This window comes from Mobula hypostoma, chromosome 5, assembly GCF_963921235.1.
Source record: "Mobula hypostoma chromosome 5, sMobHyp1.1, whole genome shotgun sequence".
Lineage (NCBI taxonomy): Eukaryota > Metazoa > Chordata > Chondrichthyes > Myliobatiformes > Myliobatidae > Mobula > Mobula hypostoma.
Window position 1 is genome coordinate 194495427 of NC_086101.1, and position 19655 is coordinate 194515081.

General features: G+C 45.5%; 1 protein-coding gene across 3 annotated transcripts in view; it reads right to left on the reverse strand.

The window, feature by feature from the left end:
- The window catches only part of ttc33 (tetratricopeptide repeat domain 33), a 106088-nt gene that overhangs the window by 19920 nt on the left and 66513 nt on the right, over positions 1-19655 (reverse strand). The window contains exon 5 of one of the 3 annotated variants that reach the window (XM_063049632.1): positions 1335-4256. The exons of 1 other annotated variant lie outside the window; for it this stretch is intronic. In XM_063049632.1, coding sequence (XP_062905702.1) covers positions 3945-4256 — 312 coding nt within the window. In that variant the 3' untranslated portion in view covers positions 1335-3944. Of the gene's footprint in view, positions 1-1334; positions 4257-6903; positions 7314-19655 lie in introns of those variants that run through there. One more of the 3 variants, XM_063049633.1, reaches the window with a different exon arrangement.

Sequence of the window (19655 nt, forward strand, 5' to 3'; positions counted from 1 at the left end):
ACAGCAACTGCACTCACAATGGACTGAGTATACCCCAACACTCATATATCAGACTTACATTTATTCATTTACAGAAACAGTGAGGAACAAGCCCTATGGCCCTATGGCCCATGCCGCCCAGCAACTCCCGATTTAACCCTAGCCTAACCACGGGACAATTTACAACGACCAATTAACCTGCCAACGGGTACATCTTTGGACTATGGGAGGAAACCCCGAGTGCCTGGGGAAGATGTACAAACTCCTAAAAGATGGTGTCAGAATTGAACTCCGAACTCCGACGCCCTGAGCCGTAGTACCACATTGCTACATGTTACACTACTGTAGCACCCAGGGCTTTAGTGTGGTCACCCCCTTCACAGAGGTGCTGGAAACTCCCAGCAGGTCAGTCAGCATGCCAATGGTCTTACACCAGGGCTGGGAATGGTTTGAGACAGATAGGTTGCACAGAAAGGGGGATGGAGTTGGGGAAGGAACAGTGTCCGTTCATGACGGAGTAAAGGCACGAGGTTGGACAGACTCTCGAATTGTTTCCAGCACTTGGGAATACCAGGCATAAACAGAAATGACATGAAGGTAGGTGGTGCTGCCGATAGTGCGTAAAGTTGTCAAAGGTTACAGCAGGACATTGACAGGACGCAGAGCTGGGCTGACAAGTGCAGATGGAGTTCAATCCAAAATTGCGGTGATTCACTTTGGAAAGTCAAACTTGAAGGCAGAATACAGGGTTAATGACAGGATTCCCAGCAGTGCGGATAAACAGAGGGATCGGGGGTCCATGTCAAAGCTGTCGCACACGTTGATAGGTGTATGGTGTATTGGCCTTCATCAGTCGTGAGACTGAATTCCATCGCTGTGACATATCTATAAAACCTTGGTTAGACCACACCTGGAGTATTTACTCGAATCTGGTTGTCTTATTAGGAAGGATATGGAAGCTTTGGAGAAGGTGCAGAGGAGATTTACCGGGATGCTGCCTGGATTAGTGAGCACGTCTTATGAGGATAGATTGAGTGCGCTGGAACTTTTCTCTTTGCAGTGAAGGAGGATGACAGGTGACTTATAGAGGTAGATGAGATAGGGGCAAAGACATAGTACTCAGCTATAATATTGTTCCCAGGGTGTAAGTGGCTAATATGAGGGAACATAATTTTAAGGTGCCTGGAGGAAAGTTTTTTTTACATCGAAAGTAATGAGTGCTTTGCCGGGGTGGTGAGTAGGTGGTAGAGGCAAACACATTGGGCATATTTAAGAGACTTAGTTAGGCACATAGATGAAAAATAAATGGAAGGCTATATGGGAAGGAATGAAATTAAAATCAAATCAAGTTTAATTATCATTCAAATCATACAAGAGACAACTGGGGCCAAAGTGCAAAACATTCAAAATAGCATGAAAACATTCAAAAATAGCGGATAGCATAATTCAAAATATCGAGCAAAGATGCAAGTTCACTCTAAAAAAACATAAATAGTCCAAGACCCTGAGAGACAATGTCCAGCGATCGATGGTGGAGTCTCCCGGCAATGGACAGACGTACGCATCCCAGCCTGTCATTCCACCACTCAAACACGGGGCAGCACTGTCAGGTGAGGCCGGGCCCACAGCCCAGTGCAGACACCACATCTCTCACCTGGTCCGCAGCAGCAGGCTAGCCCAAGCCTTGAGGCCTAGTTCTCGCTACAGCTCAGACTACACAGCTCCCATGTTGCCTGTCCCACCACCAGACAAAGGTAACAGGTCTGTGGCAACTTACATTATCACTGTCCAACGGGGTCCTGCGATATCAAGTGAAATGTCTGAGGCAATTTCCCACAGTTTTACTGCACCAACTCCGATGTTTCTGAGTAGCTGCAACACGGACTGCGGCCAGGTCAGTTCCTCTGGGTCCTCCTCGGTCAGCCCCTTCAACACCCTGGCTGGCTCTGCTGACAACACCAGTCCAGCTACTCTGATCAACAATCAACAAGCAGCTCACTGATGCAGCCCTGCAGTACCCCATGTTCTCAGAGCAGGATTGTCTTTGGATCATAAAATCCACATTTTATAAAGAACAAAGCACCTTTGGATAGCCCCCAAGAGGCCGCAGCATTTGTATATGCTGCCACCTTGCCAGAAGAAAGCATTAGATTGATATTGAAGGAGTTTATATCATGGGCAGAAGGGCCGGTACTGTTAAATGTTCGATGAAAGCACAAAACTCCATGTCTAGTCTCAAGGGCTGTAACCTTGCCCAGTCAAAAGGTGAGATGCAGCTCCTACGACTGAGGAAGGGGTCAGAGTGGGAATTGGGATAGAGCAATAACATCGCAGGCAGCTGGTCACCCCTACAGGCTGAAGGATGAAGAGTTGGTGATGATCAGATGTGGATTACTGACCACGTGGATCTCCGTTCTAAATGGACATCCTCTATTCTGAGACTATGTCCTCCAGTCCTAGACTCCCCACATCCTCGTCACATCCACTCTATCTAGGCTCTTCAATGTTTGATAGGTTTCAATGAGACCACCCCCCACCACCCCATTCTTCTAAACTCCAGCAAGTACAGGCCCAGATCCATCAAATGCTTCATATACATTAACCCTTTTATTCCTGGGATCAACTCGTAAACCACCTCTGGACCTGGGCACATCCACGTTTGGGTATGGATGGTGATGCTTGGAATCCCATACGACAGAAGGTTGTTGTTGGACAATATTCAGGGCAGACAGTGAAAAATCTTACTTGGAGAACATGAGATTAGTGTAACAAAGGGTCAGCCAAGAGGATGTCCCAGTAAGCTTGCTGGTCGAGATAGTTAACCATGGGTCCTGGAAACAGGCAGCGGAGGGTTCAGCGAGCTGACTGCCCAGCCATGTTCTGGGGTAGGTCCGTACCTGGGTGTCCCAGCAGAAGGAACAAGTGGTGTCCACTGGCACCATGGAGATGTTCCGGAATCTTTAGGCAAAGTCATCCTATTTAAATTTAGTCTGTGTTAGTCACTTACTGTCTCTGTGGTTGTACAATTGCAATTTGCAGTAAGTAAAAAAAACCCATTCTGATCGAAGAATCCAGAACTGGAGGGGCCAGATAGCTTGCATGGCTGCCATTTCTTGCTGTTGTCCTAGAGCTTGGTTTATGACAATGATCCCAGGGACGACAGCAATATTCCATGAGAGCGTCTGATGGCTTTGAGCCTGTACTCTCTGGAGTTCAGAATAATGGCGGGGGCTCTCATTGAAACGTACCAAATATTGAAGGGCCTAGATTGAGTGGATATGGAGAGGATGTTCCTAAAGTGGGGAACTCTAGGACCTGAGAGCACAGCCTCAGAATACAAGGACATCCCTTTAGAACAGAGATGAAGAAGAATTTATTTAGCCAGAGGGTGGTGAATCTGTGGAATTCATTGCCACAGAAGTCAGTGGCGACTAAGTCATTGGGTATATTTAAAGAAGAGGTTGATAGGTTCTTGATTAGTCAGGGTGTCAAAGGTGGAATGGCAGAGCAGACTCGATGGGCCAAATGGCCTAATTCTGCTCCTATATCTCATGGTCATCAAAGGCTTGGCAAGCTGGAAAGGACTGACACACACCAGGTCCACAGACAGGCAAAGCTTTATTGTACGCATGAGCTGCAGACACCAGTGTGCCACTCGACCAGCCCCGGGTTCCCAGGGGGGACACATGAAGCCTCGGGAAGCAGCAGCACCCCACCTCCCACCCTGAGAGAACGTCCACAAGCTGCGGGCTTTCACTCTCCACCTGACTTTGACAGGAATTCCCGGGCTGGCCTGGTGATGACCCGTGGAACCAGGTGCATGTTGAGAATAGGCCAACACAGAGCCCCAACATCGAAGCAACGAGGAGTGGAACTAGTCCTTTAGGGGCAGGGCCCCGAGGGAGCAGGGTCCAGCAAGCTGCCCACGGAGAGGGATGTCCTGTTCCTGCTCCCCACAGCTGCCACTACCGGGCCTGGACAAAGCCTCGAGCTTGCAGGCCGAGACCCGCCCCATTCCCTGGCGCTGCCACATACACGGGGCTGCCGGCCGGGCAGGGCTGCCTGTCTCGCTCGGCAATAGCTGCGCATGCCTCCACCAGCTCCTCGCTCTCGAAGTCGTAGTCAGGCAGGTCAGCGGCAGGGGCCTGCCTCTGCTGGGCAGCCTGGCTCAGCTCTCGCTGCCTCCTCCGTAGCTCCACGGCCCAGCCTAGATCGTCCTCCCACAGTGAGCTCTCTGCCGGGAAGGTGTGCACTGCCTGCTGGAAGCTCCTCAGCGCCTGCAGACACAAGAGGAGGGAGGAAAAGGCTGAAGTGAGACTGAGTACTGAGAGGTGGGGGATCTGGGATCACTACCTCACAAACCTATGTAAGAGCAACAGATCTACTAAAGATGAGTGGACTCCCGAGAGGTTCCTGATACCCATGGAATGCTAAAAATGTACCGGTACAGCACAAGAACTGTCCACTTGGCCCACAAAGTCCAAGCTCAACACAATACCAAATTAAGCTAAATCCATTCTGCCTGCACTTGATCTACAGTATATCCTGCCATACCCTGAATATTCAGGTGTCCAACGGCCCACTGAATACCTCCATGGTATCCGTCTCCACCGCCATCCCATCTCCATGGTGTCTCCCTCTACCACCACCCCACCACTTCGGTATCTTCCCAAACACCACCATCCCATCTCCATGGTGTCTCCCTCTACCACCACCCCACCACTTCGGTATCTTCCCAAACACCACCATCCCATCTCCATGGTGTCTCCCTCTACCACCATCTCATCTCGACAGTATCTGTCCCAAACATGATCATCCCAGGCACTGCATTCCAGGAATTAAGTGCCAACAGGACTTTGCCGACACAGCTCCATTAAATGTCCTCCCCTCAGCTTAATGAATGTTTTCTGATGTTCAACATTTCTACCCTGGGATAAAGATTCTGACTGCCTGCCATATCTAAGATTATAATAATTTATAAACCTGTGTCAGATCTCCCGCGAGCCTCTGCTGCTCCAGTGGAAACAACCCAAGTTTGTCCAACCATTCTTTATAGCACAAGCCCTCTAACCCAGGCAGCATCCTGGTAAACCTCTTCTGTACCCTCTCCAAGCTTTATAAGATGCAACAGGACTTCCACCTTACGTCCAACCACTGAAGGCAAGAATGGCATACAACGTACAAAATTCTGGATCTCGTGATGAAGGTTCCTGGCTCAAACATCAACTCCAAATTCCTCTCCATTGATCTGATGGACCTGCTGAATTCCTCCAGCATATGCAGAACACTTTGTGTTTAAACACGCCGTCCACCTCTTTAACACCCTACTGACTTGTGTAGCCACTTTCTGGAGCTGTGACTTGCACCTTGAGATGTTTGTACATCCTGTTAAGGGTCCTGCATATCCTTCAAGTCCTCTAATATCCAGAAGTATCTCTATTCTAAATGCAGTTGTGACTATCTCCACTCCCTCTGGGGTTAAGACTGGTCTTATTTGTCACATGTACATTGAATTATACAGAGAAATGCATCATCTGTGTCTATGAGATGTGCTGAGGGCAGCCTGCAAGTGTGGTAATGCTTCTGGTTACAAAACAGTGTGCCCACAACTTACTAACTCTAATTGGTATGTCTTTGAAATGTGGGAAGAAACCAGAATACCTGAAGTAAACCCACACGATCACAGGGAGGACACACAACAGTGGCACTATAAAGCATTATGCTAACCGCTACATGACTGTGCCATGAATCCTAAAGATTCACTTCTGCTGGATGTAGAAATGTCTTACTTATGCCTTCACAGGAGAAACACTCTGCATCCAACCTGTCAAGCCCTGTGCGGATTTGGCAGGTGTCTGTGAGATCTCTTATTCTTTTGACCTCCAGATGTAGATTCGCACTATTCTGTTCCTGAAACCAATCTGATTAATCTCTGCCATACTCCCTCTGTCACAAGTACATCTTATAAGACACTGCCTGTCCATTCCCCCTCTAGAGACAGCTCAACCCGCTGAGTTCCTCCAGCAGTTTGCCTGTTGCTCCAAACTCCAGTATCTGCCGTCTGTCTTGTGTCCACATAGCTTAGCTAGGGAGATCAAATGTCAGGGGCAGACCCACCACATTCCTATTTAATTGTATGAAGCCCAATACGAGACCTACACTGGGTGGAATGCACCCAGAAATATTTGTTAAAGCAGCTTGCAGTGATTCCCATCTCTCATATCAGGACTGAACATGAGCAAATAGTGGAAGTTTCTGTGGATGAATTCTTGATGAACAGTAAGCACAATTCGGTCAGCCATAGTCACTGAACACTACAGCACAGAAACCTGCCTTAAGACCCATCTAGTCTGTGCCAAACTATTAATCTGCCTAGTTCTATTGACCTACACCCTCCATACCCCTCCCATCCATGCACCTATCCAAATTTCTCTTAAATGTTGAAATCGAATTTGCACCCACCTCTGTCGCTGGCAGCTCATTCCACATTCATAGTCATAGTCATACTTTATTGATCCCGGGGGAAATTGGATATTCTCACCACCCTCTGAGTGACATAGTTCCCCCTTATGTTATAGAGTCATAGAAAAGTACAGCACAGTAACAGGCTATATGGCCCATCTAGTCCATGCCAAACCATTAAAACTGCCTACTCTTATCACCCTGAACCGGGACCATAGTCCTCCATACCCCCAGCTTGCGCTGGCAGCTCATTCCACACACTCATAACCGTCTGAGTCATGTTCCCCTTAAACTTTTCACCTTTCACCCTTAACCCATGACCTCTAGTCCCACGCAACCTCAGCAGAAAATGCCTACTTGTATTTACCCTATCTACAGTTGAAGTCAGAAGTTTACATACACCTTAGCCAGATACATTTAAGCTCAGTTTTTCACAATTCCTGACATTTAATCCTACAAAACATTCCATCTTAGGTCAGTTGGAATCACTACTTTATTTTAAGAACGTGAAATGTCAGAATAATAGTAGAGAGAATGATTTATTTCAGCTTTTATTTCTTTCATCACTTTCCCACTGGGTCAGAAGTTTACATACACTTTGCTGTATTTGGTAGCATTGCCTTTAAATTGTTTAACTTGGGTCAAACGTTTTGGGTAGCCTTCCACAAGCTTCTCACAGTACATTGCTGGAATTTCGTTCCATTCCTCCAGACAGAACTGGTGTAACTGAGTCAGGTTTGTAGGCCTCCTTGCTCTCACATGCTTTTTCAGTTCTGCCCACAAATTTTCTATCAGATTGAGGTCAGAAAATGATGTCAAGTTTGGTTCATCCTTGGGAGCAATTTCCAAATGCCTGAGGGTACCACGTTCACCTGTAGGAACAATAGTACGCAAGTATAAACACCATGGGACCACGCAGCCGTCATACTGCTCAGGAAGGAGACATATTCTGTCCCCTGGAGATGAACATACTTTGGCACGAAAAGTGCAAATCAATCCCAGAACAACAGCATAGGACCTTGTGAAGATGCTGGAGGAAACAGGTAAAGAAGCATTCCTGGACCAGATGGAATGCACCCTCGTGTTCTGAAGGAAGTAGCTGTGGAGATTGCGGAGGCATTCGTAATGATCTTTCAAAAGTCAATAAATTCAGTTGCAAATGGAGTTTTACCTGGCCGAATGTGAAGTGTTGCACTTTGTGAGAAAGTACACTGCTAATGCCAAGACCTTTAACAGTGTTAACAGTGTTGATGTGCAGAGGGATGTTGGGGTCCAAGCACCATAGCTCCCAGAAAGTGGCTTCAAAGTTGATTAGTGGTAAAGAAGGCATATGACATGCTCATCTTTATTAGCCAAGGGTTTGAGTTCAAGTGTTGGAAAGTTATTCCAAATTTTTAAAACACCAGTTAGGTCACATGTGGAGTAACATCTCCAGTGCGAGATGCCCCATTACAGAAAGGATGCTGAGACTTTGGAGAGGGTGCAGACAAGGTTAACAAGGATGTTGCCTGGACTAGCGGACTACGTGCTTTAACAAAAGTTGTTTTCTCTGGAGTGGCGGAAGCTGAGGAGAGATCTGATAAAGGTTTATTTGATCATGAAATGCGTTGACAGAGTAGACAGACAGGATCTTTTTCCCAGAGTTGAAATATCTAATACAAGAGGTGAGGGGGGGCAAATTCAAATGAGATGTGAAGGGCAAAATTTACACACTGCCTGGCATGCGCTTCCAGGAGTAGTGGTGGAGGCAGGTATGATAGAGATGTTCACGGGGCTCCTGGATAAGCCTTCATTTTGGTTTTGGTTTACTACTGTCACGTATACCAAGATGCAGTGAAAAGCCTGTCCTGCACATTGCTGGAACAGATCAAATCACTACACAGTACTTCATCATGGGCACTAGCCTCCCCCGAATTTCTGGACTGCAAAGATGCATTAATCAGGATGCTCTTTATCAATTACAGCGCAGTATTCAATACCATTATCCCCTCAAAACTAATCAATAAACTCCAAGACCTGGGCCTCAATATCCCCTTGTGCAATTGGAACCTGGGTTTCCTCATTTGTGGGCCCAGTCAGTTCAGATTGGCAAAAACCTCTCCTTCACAATCTCTGTCAACACAGGAGCACCACAGGGTTGTGTGCTGAGCCCCCTGCTCGACTTACTTTATACCTATGTCTGTGTGGCCAAGCACAGTTCCAACACCATACTCAAATTTGCTGATGACACCACTGTTGCAGGCCATATCAAAGGTTCTGATAAGCCAGCATACAGATTGAGAGTTTGGCTGAGTGGTGTAATAACAACCATGTCAATAAGACCAAGGAAGTGATTATAGTCTTCAGAAGAGTGAAGCCAGAGGTCCATGAACCAGTAATCATCCAAGGGTCAGAGATGGAGAGACCATAAGATATAGGAGCAGAATTAGTACATTTGGCCCATCCAGTCTGCTCTGCCATTTCATCATGGCTGATCCATTTTCCCTCTCAGCCCCAATCTCCTGTCTTCTCTCCATATTTCTTCATGCCCTGACCAATCAAGAAACTTTCAACCTCTGCCTTAAATATACTTGGCCTCCACAGCTGCCTGTAGCAAAGAATTCCACAGATTCACCACTCTCTGGCTAAAGAAATTCCTCCTCTTCTCCATTCCAAAAAGACACTCCTCTATTCTGAGGCTGTTCCTCTTGTCCTAGACTCTCCCACCACAGGAAATATCCTCTCCGCATTCACTCTGTCAAGGCCTTTCACCATCCGATAGGTTTCAATGAGGTCACCCCTCATTCTTCTGAATTCTAGTGAATACAGGCCCAGAGCCATCAGACACTCTTCGTATGACAAGCTGATAGGTGGTGTCATACCCCACCCACTCTGTTCAGGGATGGGTTTCCAGTTTGACAAAGATGGCTTCCTCAACCCCTCTTTCAAACCTCCCTATCCAAAATGTGCACGTTGTTATCATCAAAGGAGTTTCCCTTGTCCTTTAGGTGTAGATATACAGCCAAGTCTTGACCTGAGATGTTAGCCCTCCTGTGTTGGGCCATCCGTTTGTGAAGTGGTTGTTTTATCTCAGATATACAGATCTGTGCAGTTCCCATTGCATTGGACAGCATGTACAACTGGCTATATCGCAGCCTGGTATGGAAACACAACTGCCCTTGAACAGAAAATCCCACAAAATGTAGTGAATTCAGCCCAGTACATTATGGGTAAAGCCTTCCCCACCACTGAGCACATCTACATGAAATACTGTTGTCAGGGACCTCCACTAACCAGGACAGGCTCTCTTCCCACTGTTGCCATCAGGAAGAAGGTTCAAGAGCCTCAGGACCCACACCACCTGGTTCAGGAACAGTTACTACCCATCAACCATCAGGCTGTCGAACCAAAGGGTATAACTTCACTCACCACATCATTGAAATGTCACAACCTATGGACTCACTTTCAAGGATTTGTCATGGCATGGTATCAATATTTTTATTATTTATCTATTATTATTGTTTCTTCTTTTTGAATTTGCACAGTTTGTTGTCTTCTGCACGCTGGTTGAACATCCCGGTTGGCGGTCTTTCATTGTTTCTGTTATAATTATTACTCTACAGATTTGTTGAGTATGTGCACAAGAAAATGAAACTCGAGGTGACATACATGTACTTCGATTTACTTTGAACTTTGACTATTGCAAGAAACATAAGGTTGTAGGTAATTTTAACTTTCCACATATGGACTGGGACTCACATCCTGTAAAAGGACCAGATGGAATAGTGTTTGTCAAATGTGTTCAGGAAAGTCTCTTCAATCAATACACAGAAATCCCAATGACAGAGTGAGTGATACTTGATCTGTTATTCAGGAATGAGAGAGATTTTCGATGGAAGTCGTTCACTGGAGTACTGCACAGACACAACAGAAGTGTTCCTGTGCAGGTCCAGCAAACAGCTTTAAAAAGCAGGAAGTTTTTCAGCAGGAGTCGTTGATTGGAGTACCGTGCAGACGAAATAGAAGAGTTCCTGCGCAGATCCAGCAAAGAGTTTTAAAAACCCAGTCTCTATAAAAGAGAGGTACCACCTAGTGGAGCAGTCATCGTGGGAGCAGTCGTCATCAGAGAAGTCTGAGTCAGAGCAGTAAGAATTTGGCTCAACAAGGCTTCAGAGGTAAGATAAGTAGGTAAGTCCATTTCTTATTTAACTCTTGAGAGACAAGGAGTATGTCTACAGAGCCTGTGCTCTGTTCTGAGTGTCAGATGTGGGATTTCCAGGAGACTCCCAGCCACATCTGTGCCAGGTGCATTGAGAGACCATGTTAGGCAACCGAAGCTGCAGCTCAGTGGCCTTCAGCTTGTCATGGAACATGAAGTGGTGATGGGAGCTACAGAGAGGTAGTCACCCCAACCCTACAGGAGACAGATAAAGAGGGAAGGAGATCACCTCTGTGGCCATCCTCCTCAACAATAAGTACTCCATTTTGAGTGCTATTGAGGAGGAGAGGAAACAACCTACCTGGGGAAAGCAACAATGGCCGTGCCTCTGACACAGAATCTGGCCCTGTGGCTCAGAAGGCTGGGGAACTGAAGAGGACTTTATAGTTAGGGGGACAGATAGGCGATTCGGTGGACGTAAAAAGTAAACACGGATGGCAGTTTGCCTCCCAGATGCCAGAGTCTGCAATGTTTCTGAACACGTCCACAATAATCTGAAAAGGGAGGGTGAGCAGCCACAAGTCACGGTACATAGATCAAAAAAGGGAGGTGGTCCTGAAAAAAGAATACAGGGAGTTAGGAAAGAAGCTGAGAAGCAGGACCTCAAGGGTAGTAATCTCGGGACTGCTGCCTATGCCATGCGACAGCAAGGATAGGAATAGAATGAGGTAGCAGATAAATGCGTGGCTGAAGAATTGGAGTGGGGGGAGGGATTCAGATTTCTCGATAACTGGGACCTCTTCTGAGGCAAGTGGGACCTGTACAAAAGGGACGGGTTGCACTTGAATCCAAGGGGGACCATATTCTTGCGGGCAGATTTACTAGTGCTATTGGGAGTGGTTTAAACTAAATGGCAGGCGGATGGGAACCAGGATGATAGAGCTGAGGATGAGCCAGCAGGTTTACAAGTAGATGATGGGTGTAACATGAATGTAAGGAAGGACAAGTCAATAATTGAGTACAAATACAGACAGAGCAAAGAGTTAGATTGTACCACAGAGGCAAAATTCAAAATGGCAAAGAATGCAGGACTGAAGGTGTTGTGTTTAAATGCACATAGCATTCAGAATGAGGTGGATGAACTCATGGTGCAATTACAAATTGGTCAGTATGACACTGTGGGCATCACTGAGTCATGGCTGAAAGAAAGCCACAACTGGGAACTTAATATCCAAGGATATACTTTATATCAAAAGGGCAGGAAGGCAGAGGGGTTGGTGTGGCTCTGCTGGTAAGAGATAGAATTACATTTTTGGAAAGAGGTGACGTAGGGTCAGAGAATGTTGAATCTTTGTGAGTGGAGTTAAGAAATTGCTAGGGTCAAAAAACCATTATGGGAATTATATATACGAGGAAATCTGCAGATGCTGGAAATTCAAGCAACACACACAAAATGCTGGTGGAACGCAGCAGGCCAGGCAGCATCTATCGGAAGAGGTAGTTGACGTTTCGGGCTGAGACCGTTCCTCCTGACGAAGGGTCTCAGCCCGACTGTACCTCTTCCAATAGATGCTGCCTGGCCTGCTGCGTTCACCAGCATTTTGTATGTATGGGAATCATACATAGGCCTACAAATAGTAACCATGATGTGGGCTTGAGATTGCAAAGGGAGGTGGAAAAGGCATGTAATAAGGGTAATGACACAATTGTAATGGGGACTTCAATATGCAAGGAGATTGGGAAAATCAGGTTGGTGTCGAATTGCAAGAAGGAATTTGCTGGATGCCTATGAGATGGCTTTTTAGAGCAGCTTGTGCTTGAATCTATTTGGTGAAAGGTTATCTTAGATTTGGTGTTGTGTAATAACCCAGATCTTCTTAGGGAGCTTAAGTTAAAGGAACCCTTAGGAGGCAGTGATCATAATATGATTGAATTCATACTGCAATTTGAGAGGGAGAAGCATGACACACACATATCTGTATCACAATGGATTAAAGGGAATTACAGAGGCATGGGAGAGGAGCTTGCCCAGGTGAATTGCAGGAGGATTCTGGTGGGGATGACAGCAGAGGAGAAATGGCTGAAGTTTTTGGGAATAGTTCACAAGGTGCAGGATAGATATATCCTACAGAGGAAAATGTTCTCAAATAAACAAAGAAAGTTAAGGACTGCATAAAATCCAAGTAAACGGCAGATAACGTAGCAAAAGTGAGTAGGAAGTTGGATGATTGGGAAGCTTTTAAAATCCAACAAAAGCCAATTTAAAAAGCTATAAGAAGGGAAAAGATGAAATACGAGGGCAGACTAGACAATAATATAAAGCAGGATAGCAAATTTTTTTTCAGTTATATAAAGAGTAAAAGGGAGGTGAGGGTTGATATTAGACGACTGGAAAATGATGCTGGTGAGATAGTAATGGGGGAGAAAGAAATGGCAGATGAACGTAATGGGTACTTTACATCAGTCTTCACTGTAGATTACACTAGCAGTGTGCCAGAGGTCCGTAAGTGTCAGGGAGTATGAGTGAATGCCATTGCTATTACAAAGGAAAATGTGCAAGGCAAACTGAGTAGTCTTAAGGTGGATAAGTCACCTGGGCCAGATGGACGACATCCCAGAGTCCTGAGAGAGGTTGCTGAAGGAATAATGGATGCATTGGTCACGATCTTTCAGGAATCACTTGATTCTGGTGTGGTCCCAGAGGACTGGAAAATTACAAGTGTCCACTCTTAAAGAAGGGAGGAAGGTAAAAGAAATTATAAATCAGTTAGCCTAACCTCAGTAGTTGGGAAAGTGTTCGAGTTTACTTGAGGTAATAGTATGATTGAATTTCTCATACAAATGGAGGGTGCAATAGTTCAATCTAAAACCAGTGTATTATGCCTAAACAATGGAGACTACAATGGGATGAAGGAGGAATTTACTAGTGTAGACTAGGAACACAGGTTATATGGTAGGATGGTTGACGAACAGTGGAAGACTTTCAAGAGATTTTTCATGGTGCTCAACAAAAGTATATTCCAGTTAAAAGCAAAGACAGTGAGGGTGGGGAGAGCCAGCCTCGGATAACTAAGGAAATAAGAAGAAGGTATTAAACTAAAAGCTCATGCATACAGAGTCGCCAAGAGAAGTGGTAAACTGGAAGATTGGGAAAACTTTAAAAAACAACAAAGTACCACTAAGCAAGCAATAAAGAAAGGGAAGCTAGATTATGAAAATAAACTAACACAAAATACAAAAATGGAGTAAAAGTTTTTATCATTATATAAAGCGGAAAAGAGTGGCTAAAGTGAATGTAGGTCCCTTGGAGGACAAGGAGGAGGAATTGCTAATCGGTAATGAGGAAATGGCCGAGGCTTTGAATGACTATTTTGTGTTGGTGCTCACGGTGGAGGACACATCTAACATGCCAAAGAGAGATATTATGCATGCGACTGGGGGGGGGGGGGGCGCTATCACTAAAGAGGTAGTGCTGATCAAACTTGTGGGCCTGAAAGTAGATAAGCCCCCGGTCCTGATGGAGTGCATCCCAGGGAACTGAAAGAAATGGCAGGGGTTGTTGTAGAGGTTTTGGTGATGATTTACCAACATTTTCTGGATTCTGGGCAGGTTCCGGAGGATTAAAAGATGGTGACCGTCACGCCACTGTTCAAACATGGGTGTAGGCAAAAGGCAGGGAACTATAGGCCAGCTCGTTTAACATCCGTAGTTAGGAAATGCTTGAAGCTATCATTAAAGAAGAAATAGCAAGGCATCTGGAAAGAAATGGATCCATCAGGCAGACACAGCATGGATTCAGCAACGGCAGGCCCTGTTTGACAAACTTACTGGTGTTCTTTAAGGATATAACGAGCACAATGGATAGAGGGGAACAGATGGAAATAATTTACTTGGATTTCCAGAAGGCATTCGATAAAGTGCCATATCCATATGACTTGTCCATAAGGTAAGGACGCATAGAGTTGGGGGTGATTTATTAGCATGGATAGAGGATTGGTTAACAATATAAAGCAGAGAGTTGGGATACATGGGTGTTTCTCTGGTTGGAAATCAGTGGTGAGTGGTGAGTGATGTGCTGCAGGGGTCGGTGCTGGGCCCACAACTGTTCACGATACATATTAATGATCTGGATGAGTGTAACTGATGACACTAAATTGAGTGGAAAAGCAAATTGTGCAGGAGATACAGAGAGTCTGCAGAGAGATATAGATCGGTTAAGTGAGCGGGCAAGGGTCTGGCAGATGGAGTTGTTGGTAAATGTTGGTAAATGCTTTGGAAGGAAAAATGAAAGAGCAGATTATTATTTAAATGGTAAAAAAAAATTGCAGCATGCTGTTGTGCTGAAGGACTTGGGAGTGCTTGTGCATGAATCACAAAAGGTTGGTTTGCAGGTGCAGCAGGCTATCAAGAAGGCCTTCATTGCTAGGGGGATTGAATTTAAGAGTAGGGAGGTTATGCTGCAACTATACAGGGTACTGGTGAGGCTGCACCTGGAGTACTGCATGCAGTTCTGGTCTCCTTACTTGAAGAAGGATATACTGGAGGCTTTGGAGTCAATGCAGAGGAGGTTTTCCAGATTGACTCCAGAGATGAGGAGAGATTGAGTCGCCTGGGACTGTACTCACTGGAATTGAAGAATGAGAGGAGATCTTATAAAAGCATATAAAATTATGAAAGGGATAGATTAAGATAGAGGCAGGAAAGTTGTTTCCACTGGTAGGTGAGATGAGAACTAGGGGACACAGCCTCTGATTCTGGGAATAAGAGGGTTAACATGAGGAGCGTTTGGCAGCTTTGGGCCTGTACTCACTGGAATTTAGAAGAATGTGGGGGATCTCATTGAAACCTCTCATAAGTTGAAAGCACTAGATAGGGTGGATGTGGAGAGGATGTTTCCTCAGGTGGGGGTATCCAGAACGAGAGGGCACAGTCTCAAAATTGAGAGGCGACCTTTTAGAACAGAGGTAAACAGGAAATTTTTTTAGCCAGTGAGTAGTAAATCTGTGGTGGAGGCCAAGTCCTTGGGTATATTTGAGGCGGAAGTTGATAGTTTCCTGATTCTTGATTACAGATGGCATCAAAGGTTACGGGGAGAAGGCTGGGGAGTGGGCCTGAGGAGGGGAAAAAAGGATCAGCCATGATTGAATGGCAGATACTAGAGAGAGTGTGCAGAGGAGATTTACAAGGATGTTGCCTGGACTGGAGAGCTTACTTTATGAAAATAGTTTGAAAATGGCCTTTTCGCCTTGGAGCGACAGAAGATGATAGGGGTGTATAAGATGATGAGGGGCATTTATCATGTGGATAGCCAGAGGCTTTTTCCCAGGGCTGAACTGGCTAGCACAAGTAGGCATAGTTTTAGGGTGCTTGGAAGTAGGTATAAGAGGGATGTCAGGGGTAGGTTTTTCCATACAGAGAGTGGTGAGTACATGGTATGTATTGCCAGCGACGGTGGTGGAGACAGATACAATAGGGTCTTTTAAGAGACTCTTGGATAGGTACATGGAGCTGAGAAAAATAGAGGGCCATGGATAACCCTAGGTAATTTCTAAGGTAGGGACATGTTCGGCACAGCTTTGTGGGCCAGAGGGCCTGTATTGTCCTGTAGGTTTTCTATGTTTCTATGAGGTAGTAAATTAGATTAAACATTGGCTTTGAGAGAGAAGGCAGAAGTGGTAGTAGACGGTTGCCTCTCTGACTGGAGGCCTGTGACTAGTGGAGTGCCACAGGGATCGGTGCCAGGTCCATTGTTGTTTGTCACCTATATCAATGATCTGGATGATAATGTGGTTTAGAAGATCTGCAAATTTGTGGATGACAGCAAGATGGGGATGTAGAGGACATTGAGAAAGACTATCCAAGCTTGCTGCGAGATCTGGGCCAGCTAAAAAATGGCAGGTGCAATTTAATGCAGACAAGTGTGAGGTGTTGCACTTTGGGAGGACAAACCAGGTTAGGACTTATAACAGGAATTCTGCTGATGCTGGAAATTCAAGCAACACACATCAAAGTTGCTGGTGAACGCAGCAGGCCAGGCAGCATCTCTAGGAAGAGGTTCCGTCTGGGTAGCCTCCAACCTGATGGCATGAACAATGACTTCTCTAACTTCCGTTAATGCCCCACCTCCCCCTCGTACCCCATCTGTTACTCATTTTTATGCACACATTCTTTCTCTCACTCTCCTTTTTCTCCCTCTGTCCCTCTGAATATACCTCTTGCCCATCCTCTGGGTCACCCCCCCCCGCCGTCTTTCTTCCCGGACCTCCTGTCCCATGATCCTCTCGTATCCCCTTTTGCCAATCACCTGTCCAGCTCTTGGCTCCATCCCTCCCCCTCCTGTCTTCTCCTATCATTTTGGATCTCCCCCTCCCCCTCCCCCTTTCAAATCTCTTACTAACTCTTCCTTCAGTTAGTCCTGACGAAGGGTCTCGGCCTGAAACGTCGACTGTACCTCTTCCTAGAGATGCTGCCTGGCCTGCTGCGTTCACCAGCAACTTTGATGTGTGTTGCTTAGGACTTATAAGGTGAGTGGTCTGGCGTTGAGGACGCAGTAGAACAAAGAAATTTGGGAATACAGGTCTTTAATTCATTGAAAGTGGTGTCACAGGTAGATAGGGTCGTAAAGAAAGCTTTTGGCACACTGGCCATAAATCAAAGTATTGAGTACAGGAAATGGGAAGTTCTGTTTAAGTTGTATAAGATGGTGGTAAGACCTAATTTGGAGTTTTGTATGCAGTTTTGGTCCCCTGCTTATAGGAAAGATGTAAAGAAGGTTGAAAGAGCACAAAGAAAATTTACAAGAGTGTTGCTGACACTGGAGGACCTGAGCTATAAGGAAAGATTGAAAAAGTTAGAATTTTATTTCTTTGAAACATAGAAGATTGAGGGGAGATTTGATATACAAAATTATGAGGGGTATAGATCGGGTAAATGCAAGCAGGTTTTTCCACTGAGGATGGGTGGGACTACAACCAGAGGTCATGGGTAAAGGGTGAAAGATTAGGGAAAACTTCTTCACTGAGGCTTGTGAGAGTGTGGAACAAACTGCCAGCGCAAGTGGTGCATACCAGCACAATTTCAATGTGTAAGAGAAGTTTGGACAGGTACATGGAAGTCAGGGCTGTGGAGGGCTATGGCCCCGGTGCAGGTCAAAGGGAGTAGGTTTAAATGGTCCAGCATTTAGATGGGCTGAAGGGCCTGTTTCCGTGCTGTATTTTTTGTATGACTCTAAAATCAAAAGTATGCGAGTTTTCAATTTTCACTCTAAATATGCATATTACAAATAAACATTTAAAGTGCTCTGTAACATTTCCTGATCAGAGCAATGGTTGGTCCGTGCCGAGAGAATATTGTTTCTTAACAGTCCCAGTGAGAAAAGACCAGCCTATAAATTCTCTCCTTCTCAGTACAGCTCTGAAAATGTTAAAGTTTTAGTTGAAAATAAATTTATTACCATATACAATTTTGAGATTCATTTTCTAGCAGAATTTTACAAGAAAAAAATACATAAACATACGACTGACAAACGACCAATGTGCGAAAGAGACAAACTGTGCAAATATAAACAATACTGAGAACACTCATTGCAAAGGGTCTTTGAAAGTGAGAACAGTCGGCCCTCCTTATCCGTGAGGGATTGGTTCCGGGACCCCTCGCAGATACCAAAAAACGCAGATGCTCAAGTCCCTTATTCAACCTGTCCCAATGTGGTGGATCTTAGGACCCAGCGGAACCCCGGACCTTATTAAACCTGTCTCTGTGCGGTGGACATTAGGACCTGGCGGCGGACCTCTGAATCCGCAGTGTCTCTGTTCACGAAAATAATCACGATCGCGATTTAAAATAAAGTGGAAATAATAAAGCGATCAGGAAGAGGTGAAACGCCATTGGTCATTGGAAGAGCGTTAGGGTACAGTCGGTCAACGATCGGAACAATTTTAAAGGATAAAATGAGAAAGGCCCTGCCCAATTAAAGCTACAATTATTACTAAGCAATGCAGTGGTTTAATTATTGGGTTTTGGGTTTTTGATCCTCCACATCAACCCAGCAGGGATGGAGAGCACGCTGGATCGAACTCAGGAACTTCTGTTCCCGAGCCCGGTGCTAAAACATATGTTTCTTAAGTGTTTTATATGCATAGAGAGGTAAAATAGATACTATATACTCAGACAAACGTTTGACTCACTGACGCTAAATAATACCAGATGTACCTGTTCCAACTTACTTAGTAAGAGAACTCCCAGTTTTTTTTCCGATCCTGATCCACGATAACCTACGCACATCCTCCCATATACTTTAAATCATCTCTAGATTACATATAATACCAAATACAATGTAAATGCTATTTAAAATAATTGTTATACTGCATTGTTTAGGGAATAATGACAAGAAAAAAAAGGTCTGTACATGCTCGAACAGCAAGTGCTGGAAGAGCACTTCCGGGTTTTCTCGATTCGCGGTTGGTTGAACTCGCGCATGCGGAACTCGCGGATAAGGAGGGCCAGCTGTACATAGGTTTAGTTTAGAGCTGTGGTAAGTGAAGATGTCACGCTGATTCAGGAGCCTAATGGTTGAAGGTTATTAACTGTTCCTGAACCAGGCGGTGTCAGTCCTGAGGCTCCTGTACTTTCTTCCTGATGGCAGCAGTGACAAGAGAGCATGGCCTGGGTGCAGGGATCTCTGATGATGGATGCTGCTTTCCTGTGACAGCGTTTCATGTAGATGTGCTCAATGGCTGGGAGGGCTTTACCCGTGATATACAGGGCCGAATCCATGGTCTTTTGTGGGAGTTTCCATTCAAAGGCATTGGTGTTTCCATATCAGGCTGTGATGCAGCCAGTCGATATACACTGTGTAGAAGAGCTCAGTGGTGCGGGGGAGAGGGCCTTTGGCTGTGATGGGTCTGTGATGGACCCGCCACTTTCTGTAGCTCCCCGTTCCAGGCAACATTAAGGTGGATCTCTTCTGCAGTCTTTGTAATGCTATCACATCTTTCCTGTAGTGTGGAGATAAGAACTGTACACAGTACTCCAAGTGTGGACTGACCAATGTATTGAAGAGCTGCAAGGTTACGTC